Source organism: Pelodiscus sinensis, chromosome 5 (genome assembly GCF_049634645.1).
Source record: "Pelodiscus sinensis isolate JC-2024 chromosome 5, ASM4963464v1, whole genome shotgun sequence".
In the NCBI taxonomy this organism is placed as follows: Eukaryota; Metazoa; Chordata; order Testudines; family Trionychidae; genus Pelodiscus; species Pelodiscus sinensis.
The window spans coordinates 11,905,081-11,916,029 of NC_134715.1; the positions used below are offsets into that span (position 1 = coordinate 11,905,081).

At 40.9% G+C, this 10,949-nt stretch overlaps 1 protein-coding gene across 6 annotated transcripts in view; it reads right to left on the reverse strand.

Moving 5' to 3' along the window:
* Positions 1-10,832, reverse strand: part of HELQ (helicase, POLQ like) — a 45,990-nt gene extending 35,158 nt beyond the window's left edge. The window contains exons 1-6 of one of the 6 annotated variants that reach the window (XR_012903987.1): positions 10,399-10,832; positions 7,143-7,899; positions 5,442-5,620; positions 4,539-4,739; positions 2,401-2,473; positions 697-794 (exon numbers count right to left, since the gene is read on the reverse strand). Coding sequence is in view for 5 of the 6 variants with exons in the window: in XM_075929508.1 (XP_075785623.1) it covers positions 697-794; positions 2,401-2,473; positions 4,539-4,739; positions 5,442-5,620; positions 7,143-7,899; positions 10,399-10,548 (1,458 nt within the window). In the remaining variant the exon portion in view is untranslated. Of the gene's footprint in view, positions 1-677; positions 795-2,400; positions 2,474-4,538; positions 4,740-5,441; positions 5,621-7,142; positions 7,900-9,260; positions 9,567-9,598; positions 10,360-10,398 lie in introns of those variants that run through there. The other 5 variants (XM_075929508.1, XM_006110886.4, XM_006110888.4 and 2 more) reach the window with 5 other exon arrangements.
* Positions 10,833-10,949: the final 117 nt, after the last annotated feature.

The following is a 10,949-nucleotide window of genomic DNA, read 5'->3' on the forward strand; positions in this document are numbered from 1 at the left end:
AGTGGGTCTTTGCCCACGAAAGCTTATGCTCCTACACTTCAGTTAGTCTATAAGGTGCCACAGGACTCCTCGCCGCTTTTGCAGATTCAGACTAATATGGCTACCCCTCTGATACTTGATAATTTGTAGTGTGTGTCAATTCCACTGCTGCCACCTAGCTTTCAGAAAATAAATGTGATTTGTCCCTGGAAACCTAGACAATCCAAAACAACGAAAGACATCTTTTTAATTCTCAAAACACAGAAACACTTTTGTAAATATCAGACTGTACACTCTCCCCTCTCCTCCCCCCCAGACATATGGAAAAAAAAAGTAAGAAATTTGAGCCCCAAAGTTGTGTTTTGTTTTTTTAAGTAACCAAAGCAACTGATAAAAAGAGCTCAGAATAAAAGTGCTTCTTGATCACAAAGAAGGGCTGGGCTATTTACAGAATTTGGAAAGGTGACAACACAATTAAAGCAGTATAATCCCCAAGTGCAGACAGTTATACTGGTATAAAAAGGCATTTAAATTTATGGAAATAAGCTGCATAGATACAAACACCTTTATACCAGTATTAGAGTGTCTGCACTTGGGGGTTATACTGCTTTACCAGTGTTGGTACAAAAAGTGTGTTGAAAGCTCAAAGTGTGAAACTAAGTCATTTTTAACTCTAAAAATGTTAAGCAATAATTTACCCTAGTCTTGAACACGTACTGGTCTAAAATTATTAGTGTAATACTCCGCTTGCAGGAACTGCTGCAGGTCTCCAACATTATTTAAAGTTGCACTCATTCCAATGATCTGAGTAGTTTCTACAAAAAATAGAAAAGTAAATGTTGACTACATGTCTAAGCTTGAAACTAAATATTTATTTTTAGAAGACACAAAATGTTAAAAATGTTACAAGATATAGCATGTATAAAAACAACAAAATTCAGTGTCTAGGCAGCAATTTTATGTCACTTTTTTTTAAAAAAGGAAAGGAAGCTAGAAAAGGTGCAGACATACCTATTTCAATGCCAGTTATCATAATACTAGCAAAGTTCTAGTTAACAATGAATACATGTTAACACAATAGTTGCCATAACATACCCAACTGTTGTTAACCCAACCTAATTTTGTTAAGAGAAAATTTAAGGGAAGAAGAAACTTTACTACCTGTGGCAGAATTAAAGCTTTCACAGTGGTCACTGGTGAGACCATTAAGTAAGGCTTTAATTTGGCAGTTCTGAAGATTCTCAATGAAACACTTGAACTGTTCACAGTCACAACCATCCATTGGCACTCAACTTGTGCGTGTCAAGAGATACAAATGCATTTTTTAAATCCATGAAGGTAATGGAATTTAAGAGCCACATTACAAAGCAGTCTTAGCCATTGTTTTATGACACAGAGGGCTTAAGACTAACTCAAACTGTCCTGCCTTTCATATAGCCTCTTGTAGCGTAAAGGCAACCAAACAGCTCAAAAAAGAAAAAGCAACAAACACAAGAGCCTTTCAGTGTAAGTTAAAGCTCCAGCAGGATCTAGAAGATTGTGACAAGAAGCAAGTTTTAAAAGTAGGTACCCATGAACTAAGAGTTATCTGCTGCTAACCTTAGAGAGAGAGCTTCAAGGCCTTGATGGGTTATGATATGGAAGGCCTTAATTGTCATTAGACAGGAGAGAAAGTGGTATCTTCTAAATAACTGGGTCACTGACAACACATATTTAGAGTTCTTGAATTTTATTCAAAACGCCCAAGTAACCATTAGTGCCCCACTTGAAGAGCACATGGCTCGATGTTCTCATCCACTCCTCCCACTGACAAGGCAGGTTGTTGTATTCTGCATCAGCTGAAGACTGCAGATGCCCATCATGTTTCAGTTGCATTGTGAGACAAAAGACATGGCAATACTGTGGCAAAGTCTGTATTCAAAAAGGAAGTCTCTGGGCTAGTCACAGACAGATCACAGAAAAAGGCATTCTAAGATATTTATTTACGCAATAGGAATGTTAAATTTTGATTAATCAGCTAACAGAGTAGTTGATGGAATTTTCTCTGTAGGTGCTTCAGCACCCAAGTATGCATGGAGTCAGGGCTTACATGCCAAGATTCTCTCTATGCAGTGCATAATGTTTCAGTGTTTCCCAAGGCCTTTATATAAACATTTAACAGGAAGGGTCTGAAATCACTCTTGAGGGAAGAGTTCACAACACACTGGAATTTCCCAGAGATGAAGGAAGGGAACTACTACAGGGCCACCTCATGTATGGCAAGCTCTACAAATAAGGAACAAATAATCACAGTGATCCATGGTGAAATACATTATTACATAGCAGATTTAAAAGTTGTATAACTTGAGATAAATCTAAAGTTGTTACTTTACAAGTTTTTTAAAAAAAGGCAACTGTAGTAATGATGCAGGAAGTGCTTACTGCTGGTGTAGAGAATTTTTGCAAGAATCATTTCCAGTGTAGCTCCACGACTCCCTTCACCAAGCATGTGCAACTTCAGGGGAAAAAAGAGAAATGAAGTATGTTAAATTAGTTACTGACATAGCTGTATTTCCAAATACAAATCTGCGCACCAAACAAATCCCAAATGTTTTTAATACAATAAATCCTTTGATTAAATCTGGTGTATTTTGACTCTATAGCTCCCTCCAAAAATGTCATCTCACTAAAAAATGCACTTTTGGAGTGGAGAGGAAGAATGAAGAAAAAAGTAGATTTAATAACACATATCTGTGTTTAACAAAAGGCTTGCTTTCCATTAAACTAAACAACAGACTCAGGGATGGCACTTCCTGGCAGGAAATACTCAATGCAGTAAATTCTAATTGGATAATAAAAAATTCTGTACATCTATTACAGAGATCAAAGTGTGCTTTAGACCACTAGGGGTCCAGGATCCCCAGGGGAACAATAAGCAAGTTTCAGGGACTCCACCAAATATGACTGGGGTTAGACTCGCTAAGGACAGAAAGCCAAATGGGACTGTGGCCTGGGGTCCTAAGTACCACCACCCAGGGCTAAGATGAAGTCTGAGCAAATTAACTTCATGATGCCTCCTGCGGCATGGGGCCACAGGCAACTGTCCTACTTGCTACCCCCAGCTTTTATGTACAGAAAAATAACTGCTATGGCTCAGCTAAGCCAGGAAATTTTATAGCACATTGGGGGGGGGGGGGGGTTAACCAGAAAGAAAAGGGTTACAAATGCCTGCTTTAGAAGACTGTGCTGGCCTTTTTGTAACAATTAATGACAGTATAGCAATCACACAAATCAGCACTTAATGTTTTCTTCACAAAAACTTTTACCCGTTTTAACATTTTAAAAATGAGACCCTTCAACTTGAGTGATGTTGTTGGTAGTTACATGGGGCTGGATTGGCACCTTGCAAACTAGCCTAAGGGGAAGGGAAGCACATAGCTACACTATTCTAGAAGGAGAGGGGGGAATAGAGTTCTCACTTTGGCCTACACTCCAAAATTAAGACTCACCTAGCTATGCCACTCAGGGTTGTGAAAAAATGTAACGTCCTGAGCGCTGTAATTAGGTCATCCTAATCCCAAAGATAGATACATCTAGATCAAAGGAACAGTCCTGTCAACATAGCTACCACAATTAATCCACCTCTCCAAGAGGCATCTGTAGAAGAAACTGTTCCATCAACAAAGGAAGCTGCACTGTTACAGGTTAGCAGACATATCCTCTGTCAAATGTGACTAGTGCTATTCCTTTACCATCTTAGATGCTACAAACGGACTCCCAGGAAATCATGTGATCAAAAGCAGTTAATATCATACACAGAAACATGTTCAGTCTAGTTAAAGGATCAGTAAAATACATTCAGTGGAAGCAGTTAAAGATAGTTTTAGATCATTAATATTGGCCTACTATTTTTAGGAAGACATCTCAGTGATGACTGAGCTATTAAATTATCAAAAACACCAATCCCAAATGAGCAATAATGCTCAAGAAAAACCGTATATACTTTCCAAGTCGCCAAGCAATAGGTTTGTGTTACAGTATCTGTGAAAAACTTTACAATAGTTTGTTAGCACTTTATAGACAAAACATGCAGATGGTATCATGAGCTTTCGTGGGCACAGCCCACTTCTTCAGAAGACTGGAGTTTTGAGTTTAGGATGTCCAGACCCAAAATAAATAGGGGAGAAGGGGGAAAGGAGGAGGAAAAAAATGGAAGGGGAGGCCGGGAAACAAGAGGAAGAGGGTATGTAAATATCAAAGGGAAACCAAACAGGTAAAACTGGTAATCTAAAAGCACCTAAAAATTGGATAGTTAAAAGAAGCAGATATGGATCAGAGGATTTATAATGGGGACATGAAAGTGTAATCGATAAGCCTTTGCTGTATCAGAGGCAGTAGCGTGGGAGAAGGGGTGGGAGCCAGGCTCAAACATGTAACCACTGAAAATTACGAAACCCCCCCCCCCACATTTTAACATCCCTAATTTATACAGTTTTAAATTGTGTATTTTTCTTGTAACTATTTTGTAAATAAAACAACAACATATCTACTAGTAACCTGTTGCAAGTTATATAACAAACCTCATCTACTACGACTAAACCCAGGTCACTAACTCTTCCTGTTTCAATCAAGGAGTTCACTAGGCTGTGTCCTTTCTCTATAGTAGCAATGTACAGTGATTTCTTCATTCTCCTTTTGATTGGAGGAAATCTTCCTTTACTTCCTGCATATTCTTCAATCAAGAAGCCTAGCTCTATTCCAAAACTTGATAAGGCCCAAACCTACAATACAATAGTATATAAAAAGAATATATTAGTTGAAAAGTAAATTAATGTTCATATTTAATTACTTTGATCCTGCAGATAACTTTATGCAGAGGTAATTTCAAGTTTGAGGCCAGAAAATGTATATTTTATGCAATAATACAGCTGACAATAAGAATTATTACTTGAACAAAGGACTACCGTGAAATCAAAGCATATAACTGACAAAAATATTTAAGTACAGTACTTAAGCCTTTCATGTATTGACATTTTTCAAACCAGTGACAAAATATTTAATCTGTTCTCCATAACATAGCTGTCTAATGTAACTAATAAGTGAATTATCTTTTTTTCCCAAGATTATTTAAATGTTAACATGGATTTTAGAACCGACTTTGATTTGAAGATATAACATTCCAAAAGCTCAATGCAAAGCCAATTTTTCACATCTTTGTTATAGTGGATGTCCTTTATAGCCAATGTACATTTCATCACAAAAATAGTTTGACAGCCTCTAAACTGAATTAGAAAAACTATTTTTTAAAAAATTTCCAGGCTGATATTTATTCAAGACTATATTCATCAGAACTGTTCTACGTTTTAACAGAGAGCTTAAAATATTTACAGTTAATTTTCCAACACCAGTAAAAAAAAAAACGCATATATAAAAAGTAATATTCACTTCAGAATAATAAAGAAACCAAAACACTATTTCCACACCTTTTCTTGGACAATAGCCACATATGGCAGAACCATTAAAACATCTTTCTGTCTGCAGAGTAATTCTTGAAGAATTAAAATTTCAGCTACAAGTGTTTTTCCACCACTGGTTGGCAATGAATATATTAAGTTCTTTCTTTGCTGCAGAGATTCTAATGTTAAGCAAGTGTGCTGCCACTCTGTAAAATTAAAAGAAAAATTATTTTGCCCTCTACCAGTGAAAGCCCTTTTTAGATGATAAAGTACTGAACATTTCTGTTTATCCATCTTTCCAATCTTTCTTCTTGTACAGAAAAAAATATTTTAAATATACTATATATAGACAGCTCCATTCTGCATACTTTTATTAAAGCTCATACAGCAACATCCTGCCATTCAGATTACTTAGATGGTTAAACATATTTCAGAGGGAGAAATTAAAAACAGCGTCCTCAAGCACAGTTGGGCAAACTCTTTTTGATTAGTAGTTTTATTTGCCAAAATATACAGCTTTGTATGACCTGAAACTATTTAAGAATTAGTCTTCAGTTTGTGAAATACAATTTTTTTGATTAAGTGAAAAGCTATGCTTTGGTAATGTTTAAAAGAACCATTAGATCAACCTACACAATCTTAATTCCACCCACGTATCATCACTTGCACATCTTTAAAACCCAGCAGACAATCTTGCATGTAAACTACGTATATCTTCAGGAGTCACAGAACAGGACAATACATCAGCGGGTTTACTGAACATGACATTACCTTTGATACAAATACAATCTCAAAGCAGTTGGCAAAGCCTCTCTCAGCTTTCCAAGTGAAGATAGGACTGCCAAACTGAGAAATTAGTGTTTTTATTCTTTAGATACAACAGAAGTTGAGGTGATTTGGATTAGAGATGTAAAATACTGTTTGATTAACCAGTTAATCATAGTGTTTAACTGGTTAACTGTTTAAAAGGGGGCCCGGTGGAGGGGCTGGAACACACCCCTCCCCGCAGCTGGAGCAGCTCTCAGGCTGTGGTCAGGGGGCTTCTCCCAGATACTAATTAACCATTACCTGTAAGCATGACCCAATAAGGGTGATGCTTACTGGTCAACTGGTTACCCATTCACAGTCCCTAACGTGGATGAGAACTTCTTAGCCACTATATTTTCTGTTGACCAAGTAATTCGATCTTACCATAAAACAAAAACAGGAACCTACAGCTTTAAGTACCTACAGTGATGTAACTTTAGTCTTCTTACAAGCTATATACAAATACTAAGAAAAATAACCTTCCAGAATTTCTTAACAAAAGTGATAAATAGAAACCTTCTCTCTCCTGCAACTCACTTCAACTACGATTTTAGTAAGACTTTATTGTGCTTTTAAGTCCTCAAAAAAAAAATCTCTCACAATTAACGCTTAAGGTAGATGTGAAACAGAATTACCATTGACATTTTTTAATATTGAGAAAAAAATTTAACAGTGACTTTAAGTTTCCTTGCTTTCCACTTCTTGAGCTGCAGCATTCTTTGAGGGGTTTTACCTTAATTTTAACTAAGTACACAAATTCTAACACCACCCAACAATCTTAGGGTCCAGAAACTTAAAATAGAAATTTTGTTTCCATAAATACATGATGAAAAAGTTGGATCAATTCACTGGAAATATTATACCCACTAATCCATGAACAAACAACTGATTTTTTTTAAACAAAAATTTTATGGATATTACCATAAAGTTTCTCAATTCCTCGGAAGCGGACTAAGAGATCTTTAACTTTACTGGGTAACCCATAAAATGGGCCAATGTCAACAGAAGACGTTTCAATGGTTTTCTTGGCAACACAAATTTCTTCTGACAGAACAGCTTCTTTGAGCTGTTTAGTTCTAGAAAATTGTGGAGTCTGAGCCTTGGCATTTCCAGTCATAGTATTTTTGAGGTGATCTTTGAGACTCTGTCTTTTACTCAGGCTGGATGTGGTGCTTGGGGACAATACATTATTTATTTTGTTGTGTTCTGCATTATGGGGACAAGACTGATTCAACATTTTATCAAGGCAAAAATTCATGTCTTTACCACGCTCTTTTGTATCTGATGGTTTTCTAGAATCAACTGAGGTCTTACTCATTTCCTGAAAATATAGAAGCTGTGAAGATGGCAACTCTTCTGAAATACAGTCTCCAGAGTCTAGAGCCCTGTTCTCTTGTTCATTTGTGGTCCTCCAGAAATTACTCCCTTCTTCAGTTTTGAAGCCTGTACCATTTCCTGCAGCAGAAAAAACTAGTTCCATGCTTTTGGCATTTTGTAACTGAAGATCCTCAAACATGGGCTCTGAAACAGCTTGGTCTTCCTTGTTTTTAGTATATGAAGTCATGTCAATAGATTGAATACATTCTTGCTCCATATTATCAACTTGAGCTAACAAAGAATCATTTCCAGAAAAGCTGTCATAGTCACCAAACATGTCCTCTTCACTGTCATTATTATACTGCCAAAAAAAGAAAAAAAAAGAAGAGTATATTTATGAATATTCAACAGCAAATGGGAGGCTGACTCAAATGCTGACAGGTTTATATCTGAAACATCAGACCCAAAAACATAGTTAAACCAGTGATAGAAATGTAGCCGTGTTAGTCTGGGGTAGTTGAAGCTAAATGCAGGACAATGTAGCACTTTAAAGACTAGCAAGATGGTTTATTAGATGATGAGCTTTCGTGAGGAAGTGGGTCTGGCCCACGAAAGCTCATCATCTAATAAACCATCTTGTTAGTCTTTAAAGTGCTACATTGTCCTGCATAGTTAAACCAGATTGCAATTTCATGAGCAACTTAAAATAATTTAAAAATGTAACCGAGTAAACGCAAAAAATCCTAGTGGTTACATGTGCTGCAGTATAAAGCTTAAATAAGCTTTACACGGCAAAGCCCACAGGGAAGCCTCCTCAGGAGCGGGGCTGGCAGCCCCTACAGCATGCCACTCGGGCTGGGCCCACCACAAACACAGGCTGCTCTGGCCGGCCCCGCAGGGCTGAATCAGTCGTTTGTTCAGAGTAGGTAGGGGGCGCTGCTCCAAGCCTCTACCAGTTAACTGGAACCGATAAGCCTCACTCAATAAGGGTGGGCCTTACCAGTTAATCGTTTAAGCATTTACATCCCTATTTAACTGTGCACTTCATTTTATTTGTGAAAGGGAATAGCTGGGATTTTTAAAAGAACTAAAGCGACTTGTGCTCCTGAACTACTAAGACCTGGTCTACATTCAGATTTCATACTTACTACTTCAGTGCTAATTATATTAGTACAATACAACATCAAAAAGCTGCATAAACTTTTAAAATCATTTTGTACATGGTGGCCCTGGGCATTCTGCAGACAAGGACTGTTCTGGCCCAGCCAGAGTAGCCTCTGCCTGTGGTCCTCCCCTCCTCCCTTGAATTGGTTAAACAAGACTTTAACCAGTTAACCAGTTAAGTGGGATTTTACACCCCTACACTGGACCTAAGTTGTTACCACATAAGAAAGTGACCTTACACTCATTGTGGACATGTTTGTAAACACAAATTAGGTAGCTAATAAAACAAAAACAAAAATAACACCAGTATACAAATCTATGCCCACACCTCAAATTCTGTTTTCAATTTTGGAAGCCGGTCTCAAAAAAGATATATTAGAATTAAAAAAGGTGCAGAGAAGGGCAACAGTTAGTGGTATAGCACTGCACAACTTCCAGAGGATAAATGTTAAAAGACTGGGATTTGTCAGTTTAGAAAAGAGGCAATTAAGAGGGCATATGAAAGGTCTATAAAATCATGAATAGTGGGAAGGAAATGAATAAGGAAATATTACTTACTCCTTTACATATCACAAGAAATAGGGTCACTCAATGAAATTAATAATGATTTTAAACAAATACAAGAAAGTACTTCTTCACCTGTGGAAGCCAGAACCATACTGGGTTCAAAAAAGAACAGGATACATTCAGAGAAGCTAGCTCTGTTTGTGGCTATTAGAGTTGTCCCTACACCAGTGGTCTCCAACCTTTTTAAGCATGAGATCACTTTTTGAATTTAAGTGCAGTCCAAGATCTACCTCAAATATAAATACCCTTGTCCCGCCTCCCTCCTGTCCCTTCTCTGAAGCCCCACCCCTGCTCACTCCATCCTCCCTCTCTTGCCCATCCTTCCTCACTTTCATCAGGCTAGCGCAGAGGGTTGAGATACAGGCTCTGGTCTTGGATGAAGGGATCTGGAGTGCGAGAGGGGCTCTGAGCAGCTCTTGGGGCAAGCAGTTGGGATGTAGGAAGGGGTTCTAGGTGCAGGCTCTGGGACATGTCTAGGGTAAGAGTTCAAGCTGGGGACTCCAGCAGGACCCTGCCTATCTCAGGTGGCTCCTGGGTGGTGGTGCAGTGGGGCTAAGGCAGGCTCACCCCTGCCCTGGCCCTATACCACTCTCAAAAGCAACCAGCAAATTTTCTGCATCCCAAGTCCTGTTGTGCCCCCCTCTCTGCTCTGCGGAGAAAGGATACAGAGTGAGAAGGGGCACCTTGACATGAGCATCTTCCTCTCCCTTCCCTGCGCCAGGGGAAGGGGCAGCTCCAAGGCAAAGGGCAGGAGATGTGCAGCAGTGGGGGGAGGGGCAGCGGAAGCCACTTGAGAGCCTCTTGGCCAAACCCGTCAGGGTCACCTGCCAGAGGCTCCAAGATCCACCAGTAGATCCCGGTCTACGGGTTGGCGACCGCTGCCCTACACCACCCCGGCAGTGGGTGTGACCCAGAACCTCTCACTTCCGAGAGAAGGGAGGGGCGGAGGAGACTCTTGATCCCCCCCCCCCCGCGCTAGCTAGGACAGGACACTGGGCCACAGGGCCCCCTGCTCTTCCGCGCCAGCCGCCCACAACCCTACGGGGGCGACTGGCTTGAAGCGGCAGCTCCCAACGGCTTCCGCAGTCCCACCCCGCCTCCCAGGGGGGAGCCCTCAGGCGGCCCGCACCTCGGGGCTGGCGGGGGCGGGCTGCAGCTCCTGCCCGGCCCCAGGACTCGCTCTTTTCCGGGCTGGCGGGGAGCGGGCTCGGTCCCGGCTCCTCTTGCGGGCCGAGACGGGGCGGCTCTTCCTGCGCACCACGGGGCCGCTCCCCTCCATGCCGCGCCGCTCAGGCGCCGGTCAGGTGCGGCCCAGGGGCGCCAGGCCTCTGGAACCGGGAAACGCCGCCGGCGGCGCGGGAGTCGGCAGCGGCGGCGGCGCCATCAGAGTGTGTGGGGATGGGGGGGAGGGGCCGCAGCTCCTCTCGGCACGCGGCTCGCCTAACCCAGGTAGCCTCTAGCTTCCCAACCGTCACCCGGCAGCAGGAAGTCCCGCCTCCGTTCCATCGTCATTTCCGTTCTGTAACCAACCAGTACATAGAAAAGTCACAGGAGAACGAAGACATCCCGCGACGCTCGCGTTCCCATTGGCTGCCTTGAGGGTGAGCTGCTCTCTGATTGGGGGGCGTCGTTATTTGTTGCGCTTAGAAGGCGACGCCACCTGCGCGCGAATGCGGGGGG